The sequence below is a fragment of the Bos indicus x Bos taurus genome, chromosome 11 (genome assembly GCF_003369695.1).
Source record: "Bos indicus x Bos taurus breed Angus x Brahman F1 hybrid chromosome 11, Bos_hybrid_MaternalHap_v2.0, whole genome shotgun sequence".
In the NCBI taxonomy this organism is placed as follows: Eukaryota; Metazoa; Chordata; class Mammalia; order Artiodactyla; family Bovidae; genus Bos; species Bos indicus x Bos taurus.
In genome coordinates, this window is record NC_040086.1 from 2,782,565 (window position 1) to 2,809,326 (window position 26,762).

General features: G+C 55.6%; 1 protein-coding gene across 1 annotated transcript; it reads right to left on the reverse strand.

Moving 5' to 3' along the window:
* Window positions 1-3,854: 3,854 nt before the first annotated feature.
* On the reverse strand, window positions 3,855-26,462 carry FAM178B (family with sequence similarity 178 member B). The gene is made up of 5 exons (XM_027554621.1): window positions 25,437-26,462; window positions 23,397-23,522; window positions 6,546-6,623; window positions 6,086-6,238; window positions 3,855-4,231 (listed from the first exon to the last, which is right to left on the reverse strand). The coding sequence occupies exons 1-5, from the start codon at window positions 25,698-25,700 to the stop codon at window positions 4,199-4,201; spliced, it is 654 nt and encodes a 217-aa protein (XP_027410422.1). The 5' UTR covers window positions 25,701-26,462; the 3' UTR covers window positions 3,855-4,198.
* Window positions 26,463-26,762: the final 300 nt, after the last annotated feature.

Consider the following 26,762-nt stretch of genomic DNA (forward strand, 5'->3'; position numbering starts at 1 on the left):
GGTGGTAACTTTAAGCATGGTGCAGCCCTGGAGGGGAGGGACCCTTTAGGGCCTTGTCAGCAGATCTGGATTATAAATCAGTCCCGACAGGAGCTTTTGTTCTGGGTTAAAACTTGGCATCAGAAAAAGTGGAGACCAGAAGAGTAGTGGAGATAATTGGGAAAAGCAGCCCAGTTTGGATTCAGTAACAATTGGGTCTTTGCTGGTATACATAAAGGCCCCTTCTCCTGCACTGGCCACAGCCACATCTCCCAGCTCCTTTGCACCAGAAAAAGAAAAAAAAAAAATGCTGAGGCCTTGGAGATACTGGAGATAGGGGGTGAGCCAGTGAATCAGCAGGGGTGGGCAGGGAAGGCTCTGTTCTAGTTGACAGGGCGGGAGATGTGCGACCCCCTTGTCCCAGTTAGACCCTGCTTCCTTAATTTAAGGGCAGGTAAATCCATAGGCAGGTACGCTCACATTTGGGTCTGTGCTTTAGACTTTGGAACCTGCCTTCACTCTGTCCTCATGACCACCCTTTACCAAGTAGGTACTGCTTCTCTCATTTTATAGATCAGAGGAGTGGCAGAAAGGCATAGCCTGCCCAAAGTCACACTGATAACTAGCAAGGTCAGAATGTTAAATCAGGCTTTATGACTCCTGATCCCATCTCTCCACTAAGTTATGGGATATCCTGATGTTTAGGCCACGGACACTTCGTTTTCTGCTGTCTTTCCTCACCTCTAGGTGTGAGGATTACCAGGCCAAGACCTGAGCTCTTGGCCCCACTTGCAAGACTGGCCCCAGTGGAAACTCTCTGAAGGGGTTTGGTTTCACTGGCAGGGACGTCTTCTGTAGCTCAAGGCGGGCTTCTTGGTTCCTTATCACAGAGCTCTTCCCTTTCAAACGCTCCTTGTGTGCTCCCCTTTTCTACCTTGCTCATTTCCTGCTAGATTCTCTTCCTTTCCAGTGCTCGCCTTTTCCGTGGGTGGGTGGGCAGGGGATAAAGTTTCCTGCATGACTGTTTGCTCGTGATTCATACTTTAAAATGAGGGTTTCCCTGGTGGCTCAGATGGTACAGAATCCGCCTGCCAATGCAGGAGATACGGGTTGGATCTCTGGGTCAGGGAGATCCCCTGGAGGAGGGCATGGCAACCCACTCCAGTATTCTTGCCTGAGAAATCCCATGGACAGAGGAGGCTGGCAGGCTACAGTCCATGGGGTCGTGCAGAGTCAGACTGAAGTGCAAAGTTGTACTTCAGTGCAACTAAGTGGCTGATCACACTCTTATGGAAGGGGCCCAGCATTCATACCTTAGGCCTTGACAGTCCCTCTTACTTACCCCATTTGTTTAACTGCTTGTGGCCAAGAAAAGGCAGATGTGCTAAATGCCGCGCCCCGCTCCCCGTCGGCCGCCAGGTTCCCTAAGGACCTACTGGCAGCTCATGCTGGTCCCTAGAGACAGATCTGGGAGTCTTATCTAGATAGCTAGGCCCCCCTTGTCCCCATGTCTTGGTCACCCGCCATGGTGCCCCTTCCTTTTAACTCCAGCTCGCCAGAGGCTGCCTTTTGCCAGGAGCGGGGCCCAGGGTTCACAGTAGAGTTCTCTAGTCCACACTGCTTGGCCAACTTCCAAGGCAGTCAGGAGCTGCAGTCAACCCACAGCGGGGAAATGAAACAGCCTGGGTCAGCCACCCTTCAGGGATCTGGGGGCCTGGGGACCGAGGTGAGTGGGGACAGAGGAAAAGGACTTCCTCCCTCCACTTCCTCCTGAAGGAGGGTTATCAAAGCTGTCCACCTGGGAAGCCCTTCCCTTCCAGCCCCTCCCTGCCACCATCACCGAAGGAAGCAGGAAAGCATCCGTCATCACAGCCCCGGATGCTGCGTTTCCAGTGGCCTCCATCAGGATATCCCCCAGCCTTTTCCCAGGCGCTCAGGGATCTGGAAGGGGTGAGTGGTGAAGCTGCCAGCATCACTGTGAATTTCTGGCCTCAAGGAGGCTGACTTTCACTGGTCCTGGACTGATTTTAGAAGATCTGGTCGGCTCCAAGCCGGTTCCAGAGAGGGCCCATTACACGTCCCGAGGGATACCACACGCCCTTGGGTGACCTGAGTGCACACCTCTGCTCAGGTTACAGTGGGGCCTCTGGAGGGCCTGAGCTGACACCCACACCTCCTCCCTCCTTGGTGTCTGTTTCTCTCTCGGGGGTGAGTGTGCTTGAGGGGAGGGGGCGGTGCACAAGAGCCCGGCCTGGAGAGGACGGGGTCCTGAGCTGGACACTCGAGCCCTCTCTCTGAGCCTAGCAGGGGCGGCTTCGAGAATTTGGAAAAATCCCCACTTCAGTTTCTTAGGCCTCCCTTGGCAGCGAGAACAAAGAAGGGAAATTTCAAAGGTGATTTCCAGGTTTCCAGAGCAAACTGAATAGCCGAGCACTAACCGTCAGGATGTGCAGTGTCAGGAGCCGGGGCCGCCCTGAAGGGGGCTGAGGAGGTGGCTTCCCGCAGCCGCCACTCTGTTATCAGAGGATCTCAGGCCTACCTGATGCTCCTGGGGCCTCAGCAGCGCCCTGGCTCAGGGGGCCTGTGACATGGCCAGGAAAAGAAACCAGAACTCCCAGGCAAGCTGCCTGCGCCTCCAAGCCTCCCTGGCAGAGAGCTTCTCCAACCTCTCACCTGGCAAAGGCAGGGAGACAACCTGCATGGTGCCTGGCGCCCTGCTGTGAGCTCATGCCCTTTGAATTATAGATGCCCCTGACTCCCAGCAGCTCCCCAGGTGATGCAGTGGTAAAGAACACACCTGCCAATGCAGGAGATGCAAGAGACATGGGCTCGATCCCTGGGTCGGGAAGATCCCCTGGAATAGGGAATGGCAACCCACTCCAGTATTCTTGCCTGGAGACTCCCATGGACAGAGGAGCCTGGTGAGCTAGTCCATAGGGTCGGAGTCCGACACACCTGAGTGACTGAGCCCACACACCGGCTCACAGCATTCTGGGGACCCAGTGAGGACCTCCAACAAGCCCAGGGAGTGATGGGCTGCCCTTCCGGTCTGCAAACTGAGGCACTTGGCCTGGAAGGGCCTTTATTTTGGGGGAGTCTCTCTCCTCCTTAACCAGTCTTAACTTGGCATGACAGAACAGAGGAGAGGGACAAATAAACAGAGACAGTCACAAGCACAGCCATGGTGAACGCGGGCAGACGCTAGGGGCTGAGCTGGATCATGGGCACGGGCCCAGTGCGCAGGGCTACTTCCTCTTCAACTCCTGTGGCCCCTGCAAAACCCCTTCCAACCTAGAAAGGCTGAGGAAGGGCCAGAGACTAGCAATGGATTCTCAGGGCAGAGAGAGAAAGTGATACCCATGGATATCCTGGGGGTGCCGAAGGATACCTGCTCTCAAAGGGAGCAGGTCGAAGACACCTAGCGCCCCTTTAGGGATCAGGGCCCACAAAACCTGATCTTGGGTAAGGCCAAGAGAAAACAAAAAGTATTGGGAACTAACCAACCCCGCTCCCAACACCTAAGTCTGGGAGTTGATTTCAGAGCTCAACAATAAACCGAATTAAGGGTAATTACAGCCCTCATCTACCATTTCACCCCATGGCTCTTCCCCAGTGGCAGCAGGGGGGTGGTTTCAGACTGGTCCAAACGGATGTTCCCCACCCCTGCTCCCAGGGTTTCTGACAGCTTTCAGGCCATAGCCAAGACTGTTCATAAACCCTGAAGGTTTAATAAACAGTCCTCTGCTGCAGGGGGCAGGGCAGGGCCTGAGACCCAGTCACACAACTGGCCCCGGGTGAGAATTCTGCAAAGCACAAGCAGAGAAATCAGGAAACTGGACGCTGGGCACAGGCCCTCAGTAAAGGATCGGAGGAACTCTTCTAAACCACTGATGCTGAGACTTTAGTGTGCAGAAAGAACCCTCACATAAACAACACAGGGAGAAGTGGAGGAGGGTGGGGAGGATGGTGGCTGGGGGCTCGGGAGGCCCAGGGAAACCAGAGTTTTGGAGACGATGGTCTTGGGGAGCAGAGACAATGGGGAAGGGATGGAGACGTGCAAGGCAGAACCCTTGCCCAGCGGGCCTCAGGGCAGCGGGGGAGGCAGGCGCTCGCTTCGGCTGGTTGGTCTTCCCCTGGCCTCCATCCTCCATGACTCGTTACCTAGGCCGTGTTCAGTTCTTGCGAGCCAGAAGCACCAGGCCACCCTTGCCCTGCTCCATTAGACACCTTCCCAGAGGCTGAAGTACTGGGCCTGCGGCAAAGAGAAAAACATGGTGTGATGGTCTGGGCCCATGGGGCCCACGGACCTGATGTTTCCTGACTCTCCATTGCCCCTTGAACATCCACCAAGGCCTCCTCCTGCCACTCGCTAAGCCCCAGGGCTCCGGGGGCTCCTGTGCAGGTGAGGATGTGGCAGGTCAACAGGCCGCCCGGCCACAGCTCTGCCTTGCTTCCCTCTACTGCCAGCTTGCAGGCCCAGGCGGTATGAGGGGAAGCTGGGGCCTGGCCCTGGCTCGGCCAGGCCGCCAATCATGTTTCCTTCTTCTCCTGACAAGCACACCGCTTCCCACCAGAGACCAGTGTGATCTAGTCCCTCAGGGGTGGAGGGTGAGGCTTGCTCTCCAGCTTTCTCAGAGACTTGTGCAATCTGAGACCCAAGCCACAGCTTGTGGCTGATGTGTCAGCCCCAAGTCAGAGGTTACGGGCCGCTGGGGGGTGGGGCACGGAGGGGAAGGAGAGCTGGGGGTTCAGGGGCAGTGGGAGGGGAGTTGGAGACAGAGTTCTTAGGAGACCCAGCTCATCTCTATCAGGGGCTGGGGGTGGGACGGCTGCTTATTGGCAGAACCGACAAGAGGCCAGAAGCCAGGCTGCCAGAGGGGCTGGACGGTGCTTAATTCTGCAGGCGTGCAAGTCAGGCTGGCTTGGTGCCTTGGTCTTGATATTTGCAAGCCACAGCCTGCGTGATGGAGCAAGCTGTTTAACCTCTCAGTGACTCTTCGCTAGCTTGACCATCTGTAAAATGGGATCGCAACAATACCTGCCTCATGGAGGGGGGCGGTTATGTGGATTCATGTAGAAGAGGATCTTTGTTCAATAAATACTAGCTATGAATATTATCACAAATCAATCCTAAAGGAAATCAACCCTGAATATTAATTGGAAGGACTGATGCTGAAGCTGAAGCTCCAATACTTTGGCCACCTGATGTGAAGAGCTGACTCATTGGAAAAGACCCTGATGCTGGGAAAGATTGAGGGCAGGAGGAGAAGGGGACGACAGGATGAGATGGTTGGATGGCATCACTGACTCAATGGACACGAGTTTGAGCAAACTCTCGGAGATAGTGAAGGGTGGGAGCGCCTGGGTTGCTGCAGCCCATGGGGTCACATGCAAAGAGTTTGACACGACTGAGTGACTGAACAATTATCACTCCGAGAGTCTGAAAAATCAGGAGCGCAGGATCATTGCTACAAAAATTAGGAGGGACCAGAGCTGCTAAGAGTCGGGCCCGACTGAGCAACTTCACTTTCATTTTTCCCTTTCATGCATTGGAGAAGGAAATGGCAGCCCACTCCAGTGTTCTTGCCTGGAGAATCACAGGGACGGGGGAGCCTGGTGGGCCACCGTCTCTGGGGTCGCACAGAGTCGGACACGACTGAAGTGACTTAGCAGCAGCAGCAGCAGAGCCGCCTGGGTGTGTTCCTCCCAGCGGAGTGGGAGGCCAACCTCAAGCCTGCAGGACAGCTGGGCAGAGGGTGGACAGCTGGTGCCTCTGGTGTCCCTTCCTGGCACCACTCTCGACAAACCGGCCCTCTGGTCTAGGCGCCTCCCTCTCTCTGGGGTGAAGTTTCTCTTTGCCTTTCCCCAGGAGTCAGCTTGTCTGTGTCCCCCTCACTGCACCCTACCTGCCCTGGGCACTTGCCCCTTGGTAAGAAGGACGACGGTCCACCAGGGGTGCATCTCCCCCACCCCCACTGCCCTCTCCCATCTCCCAGCCAGGAGCCTGGCAGCTGCAGAGGGGGCAGACACTCTGCGGGCTCTGGTCAGTCAACTGACCACTTCCCTCCCCTTCCAAGCCTGGGGGCGAGTGGGGTGGGGGCACCACCTGGGGCTGGCAGTGTGCCAGCAGCTCCTGCCAGCGGATGTAGGTCTGGGCAGCGAGGTCCTTGAGTGTGGTCTGATGCATGGCCTGGGGGCTCTCCCGGATATGGGTGTTGATGTGGCGGTCCAACTGCATGCAGAGCAGCTGCAGCTCTCCCTGCAGAGGCCACAGGAGGGCAGGGAGGGCAGGGAGGGCGGGCCACAGGGTAGGGGAGGGGAGCACGGAGTTAGAGAAAGAGGAGGATGGATTTGAGTGACTGCTCAGCAGTGGGGCAGGAAAGGGAGGGGAGGCATGGGTGACTGGGGGCACGGGTCAGTATCCCTTCAGAGGGCCTGCTGGGAGGAGGATGAGGCCGGCTCCCCCAGGCCTGCTTTTTTCTCAGCCTCCCACTCTTCCCAGTTCCTGGCAGTGGGCTGGGCTCCTCCACCGCCAGCCCCAGCCCAGCCTCTCTCAGGAGACTCACCCACTGGTCTGGAGTAATGTCCTGGCAGCTGACCACCACCCCGGCCAGGGTCAGGAGGCTGTGGCACAGGTAGCAGGCCTGGGGAGAGACGGGCTTCCTTGACTCCACTGCTGCAAGCCCAGCCTGGGTTTCCCGTGCCAACAGTGTCTGGGAGGCATCTTCCAAGAGGGGTCTGGGCCCCACTCACTCAGCACTCTCTAGGGCCCTGATGAATGACCATCCTCTCCTGCTTCAGTAAAGGAAGAACTCTCTGCCACCTGGAAATTCACACTGTCCCCCAGCCCTGGGGCTCCCGTGGACACCCCTTCACAGACAGATGTGCGGGTCAGTCTGACACCCTCGCTGTGCTGACCCGAGGCGGCACAGAGGGAAGGAAGTCTGGTTGAGCATTTGCCCCTCACCCACCTACTCATGCCCTTGCTCTCGCCCCCTGGACAACCAGGGCTGAACTTAGGACCAAGGCCAGTTCTATCTGATAAGAGGATGCTTTGATCCCCTGGTCCCCTTGGAGGCTGTTGGGGCCCATTCGTTTATGGGACATTCACCTGCTACACAGAGGGAATGAAGGGCAGGGCTCACCTGCCCCGAAGACGGGCGAGGCTCCTGCCGTGAAGACAGCCGGCTCCTGGCACCCAGCGGGCACACCCCTCCCCCACTCAGAGGCTCCCACTGCCTCGTCCCCTTCAGGCTCCTTCTAAGATAGGAAGGGTGGCAGCAAACACCCCACCGTGGTGCCCCGGGCAGATAAGCCACCCCGAGGCTGTGCTGGGAGGGGACAGGCAGGCTCCAGAGGTGGCCAGCCGGGCTCCGGCTTGGTGATAATGGGGTGGGAGCTCAGAGTCAGCCGAGGTTCCCCTGTTCCCCCACTTCCCCTGCCCTTATCACCCTCCCCCTTTACAGCATCTGGAGGTACCCCAGAAATAGTGACAGCCTCTTTGCACAGAGTCGGCGGCCTCCTAGGGGCAGAAGCTGGAGCCATGTTTGAGGACAGCAGACACTGTGGAGTGTAGACATTCTTCTCCCACTCAAACACCATGTGCAAAATCCGAGGACACAGGCCACCTGCCCCGCTCCTCCAGCAGCACCTGTGCTGCCCAGGCCCCAGCCTGCTCTTTAGCACAACGTCTGAGGCCTGCAGGTGGCCGATGCCATGGGCTGGCCGGGTTGGGACTTGACACCTGGCAGCAAGGGAAAAGTAGGAGCCCACTGGGTGTGCCTCCAGGCCGTGATGCCCCCGGGGGTGCTGGGGAACGATCCAGCACCCCTAGCCAGCTCCATCTGCAGGATTCCCCTTCCCCAGCCTGACCTTGCCCTCGGAGGCCCAGGGCATTTGGAACTCCTGAGCTCTGCAGTCCTGGCAAAGGGCTCTTTCCCGCCACCTCAGCCCCAGAGAGCAGGCTCAGGCCTGTGTACCAGACGCTGTACCCTGACTAAGACACCGCCGCAAACACCCAGACGCTAGAGGGGAAAAGGTACTTCAGGAAGGCAATTGTCTGGTCCATGAATACTGAATGAAATCTCAGCTTCGCCTTGGCCGGGAAGGAGAAAGGGTCCTTCCACCTTTCGGGGAAGGAGGTCGCGGTGATGTGTAGTAGCTCTGAAGGCTTCAGGGAGGAAGTGACTAAACCCAACCAGGCCCCAAAGGAGCAGTAGGATTTGAGGTGAAGATGGCCCTGTGGGGGCGGGAATCACACCAGCAGACAGACCCCAGGGGTTGATGCAAGAAGCTGAGGCAGGGCTCACTTCTGGGAGACCGATCGCTGCTGGGGAACCAGCTGAGCTGGAGCAGAGGGAGGGAGGGGCACCCTGGAAACAGCTGGCTGGCGGCAGAGGGGTCAGACAGCGGGCAATGGAGGCCACTCAGAGCTGCTCTGGAGTAGGGAGACCACGCAGTGGGGGACAGAGGGGGTTAGGGGGCACGTGGGGAAAGCAGACACTAGAATCTGTTGGGATAGAATCCACCCAAGTGGAACCACCACTCTGAGAAGAATTACAGCTCCTCCTTCATCTTTTTTTTTAAGATTATTTCTTTACACTGTGTGTGCTTTCCTCATATAATCAGAATATAATGAAAAAAATTTTACATTAATTTTAAAGGAGACAATGCCAATTATAACTGACCATGTCCAGTTCGGTCTGGGGTGGGTGTGGGGCGGGGCAGAGGGCGGAGACCTTGGAAAGCACCGAGCCCGAGGCTGGTCTTGGAGAGGGGCTTTGAGCAAGTGGAGGGAGAAGCTGAGAAGGGGGGACGCCAAGGAAAACATCCAGGGGCAATGACTGCAGGGAGGGTGGCTGGGAGGGGCAAGCTTGGGAGTGTGGCAGAGGGCAGAGAGAACCTGAGGCTTGTAAACATTTACTTGTTTACAGGTGACATGCCAGCTGGACCACTGGCTCAGGTGGAGGCTCTGGCCCGCCTTCCCCTGGCCCCTGACCCCCAACTCCTCTCAGAACTATCTTCCTGGCTGGGAGGCGTGGTGAGGGTGGGCCTGGGATCTGAAAACAGCCCTGGAGGGAAGTCTGTGCAGTGGGGAATTACTGAGAAAAAAAAAAACAAAACAGGTTTCACAATTTCATTCTTATGCCGATTCCCATCATTGAATCTGGAGGGAAAATCCCAGGAATACGATCCTGAATATGGGGCTTTTTTTTGGCAGGGGGAGGTGAGGGATTGGAAGGAAAGCTGACCTTTTCCAGTCCTGTGGCCACTGCTGAGTTGTCCAAATTTGCTGGCATATTGAGTGCAGCACTTTCACAGCATCATCTTTTAGGATTTGAAATAGCTCAACTGGAATTCCATCACCTCCACTAGCTTTATTCGTAGTGATGTTTCCTAAGGCTCACTTGACTTCCCATTCCAGGATGTCTGGCTCTAGTGATGTGAGTGATCACATCATCGTGATTATCTGGGTCATGAAGATCTTTTTTGTATATTTCTTCTGTGTATTCTTGCCATCCCTTCTTAATATCTTCTGCTTCTGTTAGGTCCATACCATTTCTGTCCTTTATTGTGTCCATCTTTGCATGAAATGTTCCCTCGGTATCTCTAATTTTCTTGAAGAGATCTCTAGACTTTCCCATTCAATTGTTTTCCTCTATTTCTTTGCGTTGATCGCTGAGGAAGGCTTTCTTATCTCTCCTCGCTATTCTTTGGAACTCTGCATTCAGATACTCACATCTTTCCTTTTCTCCTTTGCCTTTATTGTCACCCTGCTTATTTAACTTATATGCAGAGTACATCATGAGAAATGCTGAATGAAGCACAAGCTGGAATATAACCTCAAATATGCAGATGACACCACCCTTATGGCAGAAAGCAAAGAACTAAAGAGTCTCTTGATGAAAGTGAAAGAGAAGAGTGAAAAAGTTGGCTTAAAACTCAACATTCAGAAAACTAACATCATGGCATCTGGTCCAATCACTTCATGGCAAATACACGGGGCAACAATGCAAACAGTGAGAGTCCTTATTTTTTCGGTTCCAAAATCACTGCAGATGGTGACTGCAGCCATGAAATTAAAAGACGCTTGCTCCTTGGAAGGAAAGCTATGAACACTCTAGACAGCATATTAAAAAACAGAGACATTACTTTGCCAACAAAGGTCCGTCTAGTCAAGGCTATGGTTTTTCCAGTAGTCATGTATGGATGTGAGAGTTGGACTGTGAAGAAAGCTGAGCGCTGAAGAATTGATGCTTTTGAACTGTGGTGTTGGAGAAGACTCTTGAGAGTTCCTTGGACTGCAAGGAGATCCAACCAGTCCATCCTAAAGGAGATCAGTCCTGGGTGTTCACTGGAAGGACTGATGCTGAAGCTGAAACTCCAATACTTTGGCCACCTGATGCAAAGAACTGACTTACTAGAAAAGACCCCGATGCTGGGAAAGATCGAAGGTGGGAGGAGAAGGGGACAACAGAGGATGAGATGGTTGGATGGACATGAGTTTGAGTAAGCTCTGGGAGTTGGTGATGGACAGGGAAGCCTGGCATGCTGCAGTCCATGGGGTCGCAAAGAGTTGGACAAGACTGAGCGACTGAACTGAACTAAGGTGTGGGAACAGCAAGAAGGAATAAGTAATTCTGAAGAAAAGCCCTTTAAATCACCTTTTATAAGTCGATTTTCCAAAGGACAACACCTACCTGGAAGGATGACTGGGAGCATGTGAGGGTGACCCCTGCAGGTGGGCCTAAGTGAGCGGAGGCCCTTTAGGAAAGACTGCTCTGATTGAAGGGAATAAGGTACCACCTGTGGTCAGAAATCAGGACCCAGACAGCAGTCTTGACAGTGGTGCTTTAGGAAAAAGGGGGCTTCCCTGATAGCTCAGACAGTAAAGAATCTGTCTGCAATGTTGGAGACCAGGATTCGATCCCTGGGTTCAATCCCTGGGCAGGGCATGGCAACCCACTCCAGAAATCTTGCCTAGAGAATCCCATGGACAGAAGAGCCTGGTGGGCTACAGTCCATAGGGTTACAAAGAGTCAGACGTGACTGAGAGGCTAGAAAAAAGGACTTTGTTAGCAGCAGAGTCGCGTAGACCATTCCTCCACTCATACCCCCTAGACCCGCGGTCTCTGCTTTGAGGGGACGAGGAGAGGTAAGGCAGTGTGTGTCCTCTGGTTCAGACACAGGGACAGAACAGGGCACTGGGGGCCTGCCAGGATTCTCCTGAACCCCCAGCCTCCCCCAGGCTCCTCTCCCCGGCCCTGTTTCTGTGAAGGTCAGAATGTGAGCGCAGAGGGGGCTCCGGGAGGCCCTCCGGGGAGATGGGGTGGTTCGGGTTGGGCAGGAGACAGTGAACAGCCAGGTGTGAGGGCTGCGTTTCCTGCTCCGTTTGAGCTGTGACCAATTCCTGAACTCAGCAAGCCCCATCCTGTCCTGCTGGCACCACAGAGACGTAGGGAAGGGAAGCTGGGCAGAGGCCAAGCCTTGGCAGGCCAGGGCCGCAAGCGCTTGGTGGCCCTTCCTCCAGCCCGCGCTCCCTTTGTTTGTTGTTGTTTCATCGCTCAGTTGTGCCTGACTGTTTGCGACCCTGCGGACTGTAGCCTGCCAGCTCCTCTCTCCTTGGGATTCTCCAATCAAGAACACTGGAGTGGGTTGCCACTTCCTTCTGCAGGGGGTCTTCCCAGATCCAGGGATCAAACCTGAGTTTCCTGGGTTAGCAGGCGTGTTCTTTAGCCCTGAGCCACCTGGGAAGCCCAGGTCCTCAAGGGCAGGTGTGTTTGTGTATGCGGGGATAGGGGTCGGCGTGGCTTCAGGGTCACCCAGCAGTGCGGGGGGCATGCCCCTGGTAGGGGTTCGTGTCCCTCCAAGCCTGGACATCTTGTCTGTAGAATGGGCCCCTCCCCAGCTCCACAGCTCAAGCCACCCAGTCCCTCCAGACTGGCCGTGAGTGGAGGCTGAGAAGCCCCCATGGGAAACAGGGCCTGGAAACCTCAGTCAACAACTTGGGGAGAGGCAGAGTCTGAGACACGGGACGTGCCTGAACCCAATGCTGACAAGAAAGGATGGTCCCTTTCCACCGCGGCCAGCGGAGCCTGCGGCTTCCATCTTTTGGGTCTGGTGGGCGGGCTTTTCTGAGAAGAGCTGTGCTGGATGCCTCCTTCCCGGCTCCAGAGCCTGGAGGCCGCCCTGTCCTCCCCCTGGGGAAGGATGACAAGGCAGAGAGATAGGAGACAGGCCCGCAGGGCTTGTCACCGTGAGGGGCTGGGGGAGGGGAAGGCCACTGCCTCCTTTTCTGGCCCAGCTAGTTCCAACCCGGGAACTGCTGGCCAAGTCTCCGTTTGTAGAGCTTTCGTCATAAGACGAAGGGAGAAAGGGTGGACGTTTCCCAGGAAATTCATGCTTTAGAAAATTCCCCTCTAGCTAATGCCAAGGGAGCTGGCTGTGCGTTATTTACCCTAAGAAAGGGCAGAGAGGGGGAGGGAGAGGATGTCCCAGGAAGCCTCGAGAACTGTGCAGTTTCTCCCACCTCGGATCTGACCAAGAGCCTAGGATCACCTGAGGTAACCCTTTGAACCCAGCCCCCTCCCCAGACGCTGCCAGCCTGGGGCCCGGGTGAGGGTGGGGTATGGGAGACCTTGCCCTTGGTTGGGGGATCCTTCAGGAGCAATCCAGCCAGGCTCTGGGGTGGCTGCTGTGGGGGGTGGGAGGTGGGAAAACTCAGGCTGACCAAGGAACACCCGCTGGGAAGGACAGACTGACTCAAAGGACCTTCTAGCCAGTCTGCCGGGGCCCAGGAGCACACGATGCACAGGCATGGTTCAGCAAGCTGGCCTTCAAAGCCGACTGCTGCCCGGGCCCCTGCCTGGGGTGCCAGGACCCCAGAGCAGCTCCCCTGGGCTCGCCGCTCCATGCTCACAGGCTCTGGGAGAGAGGCTGTCCTGGGGCCACAGTCCACTCTGCTCTCAGCCCCATTTGGAACACCTGTGCCATAGGTCCCATCGCTACCACCTGTGGGTCCCCTCGGGGGGTTTGATCCCTTGGAGATGTTAGGTAGGTAGAATAGGGAAAAGGAGTCCAAAATGGCCGTGGCTAAAAAAGACAAGGAAGGTCCGAGGACCAGAGTGAAGACTTCAGGCAGAACAAACAGAACAAACAGCACTCCTGGCTAAGCCCAATTTGCATAGGGCAGGCCCAGGTGGAGGAAAAAACTTATAAAAGGAGGAGCCAAAGCGCTTTCTCACGGACTCTCTCTCCCGCGTGCATGCGCGCGCGCTCTCTCTCTCTCTCTTTCTCCCTCCCCACGCACTCCTCCACTCTCTTCTCTTCGAGTCTTGGATTCTCCTGCTATCTTCTAAATAAAATGGAGCTGTAACACTAATTTGCCTAAGAGCTGTAACACGGTTTGTCCAAGACCCGAGAGCTGTGATGCGCCGAGGGCTTTAATGTCCGTTGCTCCAAATCTTTGTTGTGACAAGACAAAGAACCGAGGAACATACACTCGCGTGACAGAGACACACACATGCTGAAGGTTGGTTCTAGTACCAGTGAAGTCTGGGAAAGACTGAACCATTTCAAGCCCAAGGCTAGAGCTGGGTCCTAATGCATTCTCTTCCTTGCTTTCTCCATTTGTCAAACTGAGCCCTATAGCCCCACTGCACAGTACCCTGACCCAGCACACTCCCACAGAGGCCACAGTAGATGTGGAAGCTGAGCTTAGAGAGGTCCCCTGACTGCATGACTACCTCCAGTAAGGCTTAGGAGTGAAACCGATGTGCGTACATGCTCCCTTAAGCTGGACGAGCTATGAATGTTTCCTAACAGATTTAACCCTGGGGGCTGCAGGCCAGAGCCCCAGGAGAGGCAAATAACAACAAAAATAACTAGTCATGAATAATCCTGAAGTGGGCCTCCCTGGTGGCTCAGTGGTAAAGAATCTACCTGGAGTGCAGGAGATGTGAGTTTGATCCTTGGGTCAGGAAGATCCCCTGGAGGAGGAAATGGCAACCCACTCCAGTATTCTTGCCTAGGAAATCCCATGGACAGAGGGGCCTGGCAGGCTACAGTCCATGGGCTTGCAAAGACTGGACACAACTGAGCGACCCCAGGGGCTCATCAGGTAAAGAATCTGCCTGCCAATGCAGGAGACACAGGAGAAGGGGGTTTGATCCCTGGGTTGGGAAGATCCCCTGCTAAACAACAACTAGAGGAGAAAATGGCACCCCACTCCAGTACTCTTGCTTGGAAAATCCCATGGACAGAGGAGCCTGAAGGGCTATAGTCCACCAGATCGCAAAGAGTCGGACATGACTTAGCAACTAAACAACAGTCCTGAGGTAGGGTACGTGCGGGGTCCCAGGCCAAGAGCCTCAGCGTGGTGACAGACAGATAAGAGGGGATGCACTTCCCTGGGCAAGCTGCTTCTGGACCTGTCCTGGAGGGTGGTACCTTCCAACACCTCTAGGATGCTATTTCTTCCTATCTTCTTCCATCCCACAAGTTAACTGCATGATTTATTCTTCTTGCTCAGGCTGCTCCTGCTCCAACATCACACTCTCTGACCTTGGCTTCAGTAAGCCCCAGAAGCAGCAAGTGGAGGGCGGTGCCCAAACGAAAGCCGAGTTTGAAAGTGACTGACCAGGGCAGGTCACCGGTCACAAGTCCCAGAGAGAAGGAAATGACAGGGACGCACGCACCATCACCAGGAAATGACATGATGACACAGCACCTCTTCCCAGCCCAGGGTCCCTGAGAGCCCAGGCCACAGAGGCCAGAGAATAGACGTCACAGCCGCAGGCCTGCCAGACTCAGCCCGGGGGCCTGCGAGGCCAGACACTCAATGCTGTAAATGAAAGCGCCTCTTTAGGCAAGGGCGTGGGCGGAGCCCTAAACAAGGAGCAGGATGAGGCCGACAGGGTGATGGGAGATGGGCTGGCAGCCTCCAGTGGGACCAGGACTTCTGGCTCAGCCGCCAGGAACAGCCACCTCCTAGACAGCTGCTCTCAAAGCCCCAGCTGGGCGGAGAGATGTGATATGACGTCTCTGTTGAGGCTGTGAGAGGACCCTGGGGCCCAGCCTGGGTCCCCCTCTACAGATTCCTCAGAAGATGAGCCCCTCACCTGCTCTTTTAGCTGTCCACAGGAAGTGCGTTCACAGACCTGAGACCCTGAGCTCACTGGAAAGGGACGGAGGGATTCTTTTTCAGCTGTATCCTGAACTTGGAATTGGACCTGGAGTGGCCCTGGCCCCTGGGCTCAGCAGTGAGATACGGAAGGAACTGGGTGCCTTGGTGGGGCCAGGTGGGAAGGAGATGAGTGTGTTAGACGCTCAGTCGTGTCCGACTCTTTGAGACCCTATGGACTGTAGCCCGCCAGGCTCCTCTGTCCATGGGATTCTCCAGGCAAGAATACTGGAGTGGGTAGTTGTTCCCTTCTCCAGGGGATCTTCCCGACCTGGGGACTGAAGCTGGGTCTTCCGCGTTGCAGGTGGATTCCTTACTGTCTGAGCCACCAGGGAAGCCCTGTGAAAGAGATAAGCTGAGGCAAAAGCAGGAAGGCTGAGGGATTTTTGTTCCTGTGGATCTGCTGCAGGGGGTTATCTGGGAACATCTGCCCCGTCCAATGTCCACGGGTGGGAGGAACCAAGGGGCTGTAGGCAAACCCTTGTGACCGCGCTCCCACCCAGCCTACTCTTCCTTTCTGGCTTCCTGCTGGCCATGGGGTCAGGGGAGATGACAGGCAGGGACTGACAGCCCTTTCTGCTTCTTGGCTGGGACAGAGACCCTGACCCCAGGGGGATCTGGAACCGAGGCCCTGCTCTGCCGGCTGCCCTGAGAGGGATGGGATTCTCAGTGCCTCTGTCTGGGAATCTATGTCTGGGTGTGCGCGAGCACATCAGTGCATGGGTGCACTGCAGGGAGCCCCTGAAACTAGCCGGGGTGCGGGTAAAGGCCTCCTCCAGGAGAGGAGAGGCCCCTTGGAGCAGTGGCTTCCTGCTTTCTCTTTCTTATCTTTCTTACTCACTGAGTTGTTGGGAAGCACTTCCCTCCTTACATTTCCCAAATGGGGCTCTGAAGACCAGAGGGATGCTGTGGACACTCAGGTTTCCCAGTGCCCAGGATCCCATCCCCTCCTTCTGTCAAGTCCCAGCCTCCTGTCCCCAACACCCAGGCCAAGGTGCCCCATAGTGGGGACTTCAGCCCTGACTCCAGGTGAAGCCCAGTAGTCTAGGCCTGCCAATCACTGTATGCCTGGCTATGTGACTGGCTGAGAGGTGAGCACACGACTCAAGCCAAGCCAACCACACTCAACTGTGGGACTCTGTTAGGATCTAGCACAGAAGCTCTTTCTTCTCCCTGGCTAGGGAGTCGGCTTAAAACTCTATATTAAAACAACTAAGATCATGGCATTCGACCCCATTACTTCATGGCAAACAGAAGGGAAAAAGGTGGAAGCAGTGACAGGTTTCTTCTGCTTCGGCTCTAAAATCACTGTGGAAGGTGACTGCAGCCATCAAATTAGAAGACGACTGCTTCTTGGCAGGAAAGTTATGACAAACCCAGACAGTGTGTTAAAAAGCAGAGACATCACTTTGCCGACAAAGGTCTGTATAGTCAAGGCTATGATCTTTGCAGTAGTCATGTATGGATATGAGAGCTGGACAATAAAGAAGGCTGAGCACTGAAGAATTGATGCTTTTGAACTGTGGTGTTGGAGAAGACTCTTGAGAGTCCCTTGGACTGCAAGGAGATCAAACCAGTCCATCTTGAAGGAAATCAATCCTGAATACTCTTTGGAAGGACTGATGCTGAAGCTAAAGCTCTAATACTTTGGCCACCTGATGAGAACAGCTGATTTATTGGAAAAAACCCCGATGCTGGGAAAGACTGAGGCAGAAGAAGAAGAGGGCAACAGAAGATGAGATGGTTGGATGTTGTCACTGATTTAATAGACATGAATTTGGGCAAACTCCAGGAAATGGTGAGGAACAGGGAAGCCTGGCGTGCTACAGTCCGTGGGGTCGCGAAGAGTGTGCTCTCACTGCTGGGCCCTGGGTTTGCTCCTTGGTTAGGGAACTAAGATCCTGCAAGCCGGCCCTGCTCCCCTCCACTGGCCTTCTCGAGACTGGTGGGTGGGGCTGGGTATACAGAGATGGGGAAGGGTTCCTCACCAGACTGTACCTGCTCAGGGCAGGCATTTTAGTGAGCGCATTAGACCCTAGCCCCTGCCCTCAAAGGCGACTCTGTTCAGGCGTGTGAAGAAATGGGCGGACAAACCAAGGGCTGAATAAACAGACTGCAATGATCACCAAGGACAGAAGAGACGGGCCAGGCATCACCAGGAAGGAGGACCAGCAGGAGCACAGACAAAGGCCGAAGAGCAGCAGGCTTCTGGGAAGGGCGCCCATTGCTCGGAATCAAGTGGAGTGGTTTGACTCACAAGAGAAGAACTGCATGGATGGAGCAGGGTGAGCTGACAAAGCCCTTGGATGGTGGGGTTTGAATGTGATGTGACAGGCGCTCAGGTTCACTTTTTCCTAAGAAAGAATAGGAGGAAGACGATCACAGAGTTGTCCAGGAGGACTTGAAGGAGGAAGAGATGGAAGTGGGCTGTTAGGTCAGAAGCCGATGAGTCACCCGCCTGGGATGAGGACTGAGCTTAAGGAGGGACCCTTGAAGGGTCCTCAGGAGAAATGAGCCCAGGGTGGGGCAGGGCAGACAGCAGGCCCAGAAGCTGCCGAGGAGGCCAGCTGGCTGGGCTTAGCAACAGCTGCCTGCAGAATCCACGCCTCTCCTCCCAGCTCAATAACATCACTTGAAGCCCGGCTCACACACATGCAAAGAAGCCAGAATTCCTGGGAGTTGGAATTCAAAGTTGGTCTCAGCCCTGGCCCCCTGTGCCTTCAGATGCTCAGAGGTACCCGCTCTGAAGAGGCCTGTAGCCACTCAGGTGGCTGTGACGTGTGGCTGGGGCACAGGCCTCCCCTTAGGGTCAGCTGCCCAGAGGCCACCTCTTCGAAGTTTATTTCAAAAGATGTCAGATGTTCCTCGTTTTGGAGGAAGTGAGGAGGAACCCACAACAGACTAGCCAGGGAAGGGATTCAGGAGTCCAGAATAGCCACAACCCATTCTTCAAAACCAGCCAGTTCTTCCCAACCCTCCTCCTCTTGGCCTGACCAAGGTCCCCAGCCCTGTGGGCACAGCTCTCCCTGTGGTGCAGGGCAAGGGGCAGAAAGTGCAGGGGGAGGCAGAGAGGGGAGGGAGAGGGAGGGCTTCCCCCTCCACCTGCCCTTCTAGGTGACACGGGGCTAGATGCCTGTGCCCCAGCCAAGCCTGAGAGACTCCATGTCCCCTTGCTGGTGCTGCCTGCCTGCGCGAGAATGTAGGGTGCAGAGGCGGCTTGGAGAGCCCGAGGGCAGCGGCACCCTCCCTTCCTCTCTCCAAACTCCCCAACCACACCCCAGTCACTTAAGGCCGCTCTTGGCAGGGTCACCCGACACAGGGACAAGCCGACGCAGGAGCAAAAGCGGTATAACTTGTCTGTCAACTCCATGAACACCTGGGCACACCATGAAGATATACACACAGGAGATGCACAGGACACACACACACACCCGCGCACGCATACACAAGACATATGTGCACACGCATGTGTGGCAGGCCCGTGCCCTTTGCAGAAGATGTGCAGAGATACGAAGAGGTGCAGAAATCCCAGCAGTGAGTTCAAAGGAATCCATGCAGTCGGGTGGGGTTCACCCCAGAGCTTTACCCGACCTCAGAGCACACCCCGCCCCTTCACCTCTCCATGAATGCACTTCTCCTATAAACAAGCCGTCCCAAAGCCTCGTGAGCACAGATACTGGCCAAAGGCCCCGTGCCTGGTGAGGACGCTGATGGGGGCTCCTGCAACTGCCAGGCTCAGTTTGAGTGGGGTGGCTTCTTGCAGCTGGGCCCTGGAGGACAGGGACCACCACAGAGGCAGAACCTCCAGTGGGTCCTAGGCTGTCTGTCCTGTGAGGACACTGTCAGACCATGAGGAGGATGCAGCCTGGAGGCAGAGGAGACGGGACTGGCTCCACACAGCCCCAGCCTTGGGACACCTGGCTCCATGGCCTTTGGTCTTCTTTCTACACAACGAGAGATAGTTAACTTCTCGAAGTCTCCAAGTTCAACCAAACCGAGGGGTAAACCTCCACCCTACCATAAAGATCCTGGTTCTACATGTGGTGTGTGCTAAGTCACCTCACTTGTGTCCAACTGTACACCCCTGTGGACTGCAGCCCGCCAGGCTCCTCTGCCCATGGGATTCTCAGGCAAGAATCCTGGAGTGGGCTGCCACGCCCTCCTCCAGGGGATCTTCTCTGCTTGGGGATCGAACCTGCGTCTCTTACACCTCCTGCACTGGCAGGCGGCTTCTTTACCACTAGTGCCACCTGGGAAGCCCTCTTGGTTCTATAGACTTTCCAAATCCCTAGGGGGAAAACAGAACCCCAGATTCCTTCATGGTAGCATCGGTGAAGAAGATAGCCCTGGGGAGAAGCCAGAAAGGGCAGGGGAATGCCATCAATAGGAACATCACACGTAGCGGAGTTTAACATGACCAAAGCATCAGTCATCTGGATAAAAGTGAGTAAGTCAGTCTGGCCAAATACGGTTTACACATGTCAGCTACAAGAAAACAGAAAGCCCCCAGGAAACCCTTGGTTCCAAGCTGTATGGCTGAGCTGGTTGCTCTGAGTCCAGTTACATGAAGTCTGTCTGCACAGGAGCCGAAAGGACAGCCTCACACACATGGAGGCTGCTTGCTGACCTGGTGCCCATGGACCAGAGGGAAGCACCTGGAGGCCAACTCCCAGAGCACACACGTGCACTGAGACACCCGCTCCCACCTGCAGACCCGCAGGGCCCCGGCCCATGCAGGTCCCCAGATCATCACTTTGACCGCAGTGATCCTTCTCTGGGAGACCCTGCCTTCTCAAACCAGGCAAGCCCAGCCCCGCCCCGCCCCCCCCCAAAAGCACCCAGGGGGCTGAGCAGCTTCTTTATCCAAAAGCACTTTAAATATCGTATGACATCACGTATATGTGGAATCTACAGAGAGATGATACAAATGAACTTACAAAACAGAATCAGACTCACAGACTTGGCGACCTTATGGTTGCCGGTGGGGAAGGACGGGGGAAGGGATACTTAGGGATGGACACGTACACACTGCTATATTTAAAACGGATAACCAACAAGGACCTACTGTGCAGCACAGGGCACTCTGCTCAGTGTTATGTGGCGGCCTGGATGCGAGGGGAGTTTGGGGGAGAACGGAAAGATGTGTGTGTATGCGTGAGCCACTCCGCTGTGCATCTGAAATGATCACAACACTGCTGATCATGCTAAGTCGCTCAGTCGTGTCCAGTTCTTTGTGACTCTATGGACAGTAGCCCGCCTGGCTCCTCTGTCCATGGGATTCTCCAGGCAAAAATACTGGAGTGGGTTGCCATTTTTTATTCTATGGGCTACCCGGCCTAGGGATCAAACTCATGTCTCCTGTGTCTCCTGCATTGGTAGGTGGGTTCTTTACCCAACTGAACCACCTGGGAAGCCCTAGGCAGGAATCTTACTAGCTGATAATTACAAACATTGGCTGTGATTGGTTTTCTCATAAGCTGGTGACACTTCTGAAGTCAAGGGCCTCCCACAGAAGAAGCCCAGGCCATCAACCCTTGTAGCCTTAATGAAACGAGGACATTAGAAGACAAGGAGGCCTGCCGGTAAAGGCTGGTCTAAGGGCAGAGGGCATGCAGAGGCAGGGCGCTCTCCAGTGGAGGGGTGGGAGGCCCAGAGCGGGTGGAAGAAGAGAGTTTAGACAGGGAGACTTGCAACTGCATTCATTCACTTCTTCACTCATTCCATCATCTAGTGCCAAACCCAGCAGGCGATGCTGGGACAGCAGCTGTGCCCACAGTCTAGCCGGGGAGACAGACAAGTCAAAGGACAACTGCAAAGCCAGGGAACCCGAGAGGAGAGAGAGTCATGCCATGGGCATCTGAGCACCCAGCCTCTCGGGAAGCAGCTTCCCAGGGGAAGCAGGAGCTGGGCCAAGGCCCCAGGCAGAGACAGGATGGGGGAGGTGGGATGGAGGCTGGCACAAGTGTTTATCCGCAGCTGGAGAAGGGCTGTGACCCGGCAGCCTTGGGCAGGAAATCTCCTAGACAGAAGGGAGTGGGAGCCCAGGGGATGGGGCCCAGCGCTGGGAAGGGCCTGTCCCCCTTTTCTCCAGGCTGGGTTGCCTTGGGCCAGCCTCACTCTGGCCTTAGTTTCCCCTCTGCACCCCAGGGAGAAAGAAGGCAGACACTTTGAGCTCTGCGGATAAAAGCTCAGCGAGCCCCGACCACCACTCCCTGTAAAACAGGGCGGATGACGCCACTGCTTCTTTTGGCTGGTGAGCAGCCTGATCACCTTTGAAGATGAAACACGCTGGGGCCTAATGAGGAGTCAGTCAGCTGAGTGGGGAGTGGGGCTGGGTGGCGGGAGTCTACTTACCTGCCCCACCTAGCCCCTCCCAGTCAGAACAGTCCCCGGCCCAGGGAAACAGGATGCTTCACATTGCTGTGCAGACCCCCGTGTCCCCCCACCAGCCCTGCCCCTCCTCTGGTGTAGGCTCCCCACCTCTTGGGCCAGGATCAATCCCATGGGCTCGCGCTGCAACACAGGCATGCAAGAGCTGCCTTGGCCTCCCTAGAGCAGCATACCCTACATGTGTGGGGCGCCTGGCCGAGACATGCCTGCCCCTTTCAATATGGCAGCCGACCAAGGGGACACTTCACAGCATCCTTCACATGCGTGAGTGTGTTAGATGCTCAGTAGTGTCGAACATTCTGCGACCCCATGGACTGTAGCCCACCAGGCTCTACTGTCCATGGGATTCTCCAGGCAAGAATACTGGAGTGGGTAGCTGTTCCCTTCTCCAGAGGATCTTCCTGACCCAGGGGTCGAACCCAGGTCTCTTGCATTGCAGGCAGATTATTTACCGTCTGAGCCACCAGGATTACATGCATGAAAACAATCCTCAAGAATAAAAGGATACCCTGAGCCTGCTACTCCCCTCTGTTCCCAGGCTTTTGAAGGGACATCTCCTACCAAACGGGCTCTGGAATGCAATGAGCCAAATGGCACCCTCTGGCCAGGCAATGACACCACCTCTGCGAGGCAGATGAGGCCCAGGGGTGGCCCCAACGTGCCTTGGCCAGACCAGACACAAGCCTCCACTCTCCTTTCCCAACCTTCCCTTCTTCCTGTCACTTTTCCCGTCTCTAGCCCAGGCCTGGGGCCTGCCCACTTGTGTTCTGCTCAGACGTACCGTCCCCATGGGCTGACCCCACCTATGTTCTCGAGCCCCGCACCCCTCATCCCTGAACAACCAGACTCAGTCTCCATAACAGGCTCCAGATTCAGGGGAAAGGGACAAGAAAGAAGACAGGCTCTCCTGGGAGGCAGCAGCCTCATAAGTGTGCTCACGTCAGGCTCAGCTGAGAACCTTCTCTCCATGTTCCAGGAGAGGAACGTACACCTGGGGGTGATCACATCTTCTTAATAGTTCCTTTGTGTTCATTAAGTAATTAATTCCTTATCTGATTTTGAGAATGATGCCCAAAGGCTGGCCTCCTGATCGTTAACATCCAACCTCCAGGAGAGCTTTAGGAATTAACCACCTTCCGAAATTAGGAAGATGCCTATCTGCATCCTTCATCCCCCATTCCCCAGGGATGGAGGGATGGGGGTGCTCATTGAGGGAGCCCAGCTCGGGAATCCCAGCCTGAAGGCCCTACACAGTCACCCCGGCTTGACATTCACCCCAGAGGCCACAGGCCTGACCGTTCCAAGCCCCACGACCTGCAGGCTCTGGGGCTCCTTGTTGCTCCTGACTTACTCCAAGTATAATTTTCAGGCAAGCTGAGTGAGGTCTGGGAAGCCACTTCGGAAGAACTGGGAAAGCTTAGGACTCGGCCTTAGTGAGGACCACAGGCATAGGAACAGGGAGCTAGACTCGGCTCTGATCGCCAGAAACAGGCGGCTTCGTGGGTGAGAATGTTCCCTGTGTTGCTTGTCTACGGCACTCCTTCCCACCCCACTCCCCTCACCAGCAATTCAGTTCCTGTGTCCTCTCCAACAAAGCCACGCCAGGCTGCAAAGGACGCAGCAAACCCCACAAGCCTGCGTGCCTGTGCCCACAGCGCGCCACCTCTGTGAGGGGTGCCAGGGACATGCTCTGTGGAGGTGGGTGGGAGCAGCTGGTCGGGCGTGGTCCTGTGCGGCAGGGGTTTTGGGAATGGCAGCCTTAAGCTCCCGAGGCTGTGACGTGTGGACAGCCCTGCCATCCCTGGGGTGGCGCCCTGGTGGAGGCGGGCAGGGGCTGGGTGCTCACCTTGTGGTCGAGCTGGGCACTGGCTTTTGGCTGTTGCTCCTGGCCAGGCAGCACGGTCTCAGGGCCCAGGTACCGCCTCAGGGATGATGGCCTCATGAGGCTCAGGAGCTGGCAGAGCGAGGACAGCTGGGGAGGAGAAAGGGGGCGTCACTCACGAGTTCTTGGGGCGCTTTGGGAATGCGTGGCGGGGATACTCCGGCTGGCAGGAATATGGGCTCTGGAGCCAGACCGTTGGCTCCTCTCCCTTGGGAGTCATGTGGCCTCTTGGAGCCTGTCCCCAGCTGTGGAGTGGAGACAAGCTCCCCCATTCTTTCTGGGGGAGGAGGCTCACGTGCTCATAGGTACTGGCCCAGGGCAAGCATCCTTGAGACCAGGGGACCCCAACCTCTGGGATCTAATGTCTGATGATCCGAGGTGGTGCTGATGTAATAATAATAGAAATAAAGTGCATAATAAATGTAATGCGTTCAAGTCATCCCCAATCCCCGCCCCTCCAATTCAACCAGTCCATGGAAAAACTTTCTTCCACAAATCTGGTTCCTGGTGCCAAAAAGGTTGGGGGCTGCTGCTTCAGACAAGTGAAGGAGGACGCGCAAGCGCTTTAATCCACAGCCCGGGACTGAGCAGACACTCGGTTTAGAAGAAACAAGACCAGAAAGAGGGTCTCCGCTGCCGCCGGACAAGACCTTCCCACTCTGAGCTGCTGCTGCTCAAGCCCACTGGTTACTATGGGGGTTGTCAACCCTATAGGAAATCAACTCAATATTCATCGGAAGGACTAGTGCTGAAGCATCAGTACTCTGGCCTCCTGATGCAAAGAGCTGGCTGACTGGAAAACACCCTGCTGCTGGGAAAGATCAAAAGCAAGAGAAGACGACGCAGGATGAGGTGGCTGGATGGCATCACCGACTTGATGGACATGAGTTTGAGTGAGCTCTGGGAGTTGGTGATGATCAGGGAGGCCTGGCGTGCTGCAGTCCACGGGGTCGCTAAGAGTCAGACGTGACTTAGAACCCGAACAACAACAACACAGGGCTTTCAATGCTCTTGAAAGAAAAGAGGCTGAGAACTGCCCCCAAGCCCATGTCTGAATGTGAATGATGACTGCACTCATCACATCCTCCCCAACCCCTCCAACCTTTTTCCTTCCAGAGAATTTAAAAGCAAATCTAAACCTCAGATCATTTTACCCACAAAGATCTTCTAACAGAAAAGGATAAGGACTTTTTTCCCCTTGTAAAGTAATCACATTATTTTCTTGCCCAACACAACTAACAAGCATTCCTTACACGACCCCACACCTGTGCTCAGGTTTCTCTGATCGTCTCAACAATGTCTGCACGCAGTTGTTTTGTTGGAATAGGATTCCCCAGGAGGTCCACACGGTGCCCTTTGGTTATTATGACACTGGGCCTGCTAGCCGCCCTGCCCTGCACCTAAACCGCCCACCGTCTGTGAACGTGGGCACACGCAGCTTCCTAAGTCAGGGGTCTGCAGCAGGCTACCCTTCCTGCCCAGCCCTTGCACCGGGTCTCGGCAGTCTCGACTGGGCCCCAGCAAGGACAACCAGCTGCCCCAGGGCTGACTGAAGGCTGGGGCTCCAGAAGGCAGGCAAGTCTTGGGCCCCTCTGAGGCTGCCTATAGCCCTGGGGAGGGAGGACCCAGAACGAAGGTGTGGGGCCAGGGAGGTTCACAAAGGCGCCATCTCTTCAGATGTAGCAGGTGTGGGCTGGCCCAAAGGGCGAGGGCTAAGCCCTGGGCCAGCTCCCGCCTGATCACAGCCCGGTCCGGCACACCTGGCTTCCTCCCCAGCTCAGCCGCAGACACCTGCTCAGCACCTCGGCCAGTCACGGGCTGAGGCAGCCCACAGGAGCAGCTGGGCTGGGTGAGGGCTAGGAGTCAGGCCCGGGGCCCTTGGCTGCTGGAAGGCGGCCAGGGCTTCTTGGCTGAGCGTCTGATCCCTGCAGAAAGGGAGAGCAGGCAGCAGGGAGACAGAGCGGGGAGGTTCTGGGCAAAGACAAGCACCATCTGGATTCTCACCAAAACCAGGGCTGTGCTGCCTTGCTCAGGCCTTCCAAGTCTGTGGATAGTTTCCACAACAGTCCTGCCTGCTCCAGGCTCACAGCTGTGCACGCACAGGGCGAGCTTAGCAGCCCACAGCCCCAGAAGCAGCCCTCCGGCGGGCAGCTCCACCCCGGCCAGGACCCTGGGCAAGGGTGGGGGCAGGCAGGGGCCCACAGGGCAGCGGGCTGGCTGCTCCCATGTTTTTCCTCTCCAGGAAAACAGCTTCGCTCTGCTCAGCATGGCAAGCTGCTGCCTTCTGATTGCTTATTCTCTTTTGTTCCCAGCTCTGGCAGCCCCAGCCGTTCCCTCTCCAGCAGACACACCCTTCTCTGGGATGAGGACTTATTTGGGCCGCGTGGGTCCCCGGCAGGGCCAGGCTCTGACCAGCACGTATCCCCGCTCCACCCCTACTGCTGAGAGCTGTCTCTGCAAACAGTCAGCCCTTCAGGACAGACATCCTCCGGCAAGAAGCAAACTATCACCCAAAAAGGCAGGCCTCCGCTGGCCTCAGCGGTTCGTCTGGCCAGAGGCAGCAGACCGTTCCCAGCCAGGCAACTGTCCACACAGCGGTCACTCCTGTGCTCAGACCCCAGCATCTACTTCTGTTAGCTCAGTGGAGAAGGCCAGGACCTGAACATATTATTGACCAGAGACGTATTCATATGTCTGTTGATACCCGACCTTTATGAGCTGCAAAAGTTTCAATATTCACTTATCAGAAACTAAGGCCACAGGAACTAGTTTCTGCAAAAATCCTCTAGTCAGTAATCAAAGTGTCTGCAAGGCCCAAAGTGCCCCTACTGTTCCCCGGAGCCTGTGCCCTGCGTGGACCTTCTGACTCGACACTGCGTGGCTGCCCCAACCTTCTTCCAGCCTTCTGCCGCCTCCCCCTCCCGTCTATCCTGCGGGCCCACAGCACCTGCACTTGCTAATCCCCTTCCGGCATGACTTTTGTTTTCCAAGCAGTTAGCACCTTCTGACACTGGACAGGAGGCAGTGATCAAGATCATCCCCAAGAAAAGAAATGCAAAAAGGCAAAATGGTTGTCTGAGGAGGCCTTACAAATAGCTGTGAAAAGAAGAGAAGCAAAAGGCAAAGGAGAAAAGGAAAGATATACCCATTTGAATGCAGAGTTCCAAAGAACAGCAAGGAGAGATAAGAAAGCCTTCCTCAGTCATCAATGCAAACAAATACAGAGAAACAATCGAATGGGAAAGACTAGAGATCTCTTCAAGAAAATTAGAGATACTGAAGGAATATTTCATGCAAAGATGGGCACAATAAAGGACAGAAATGGTTAAG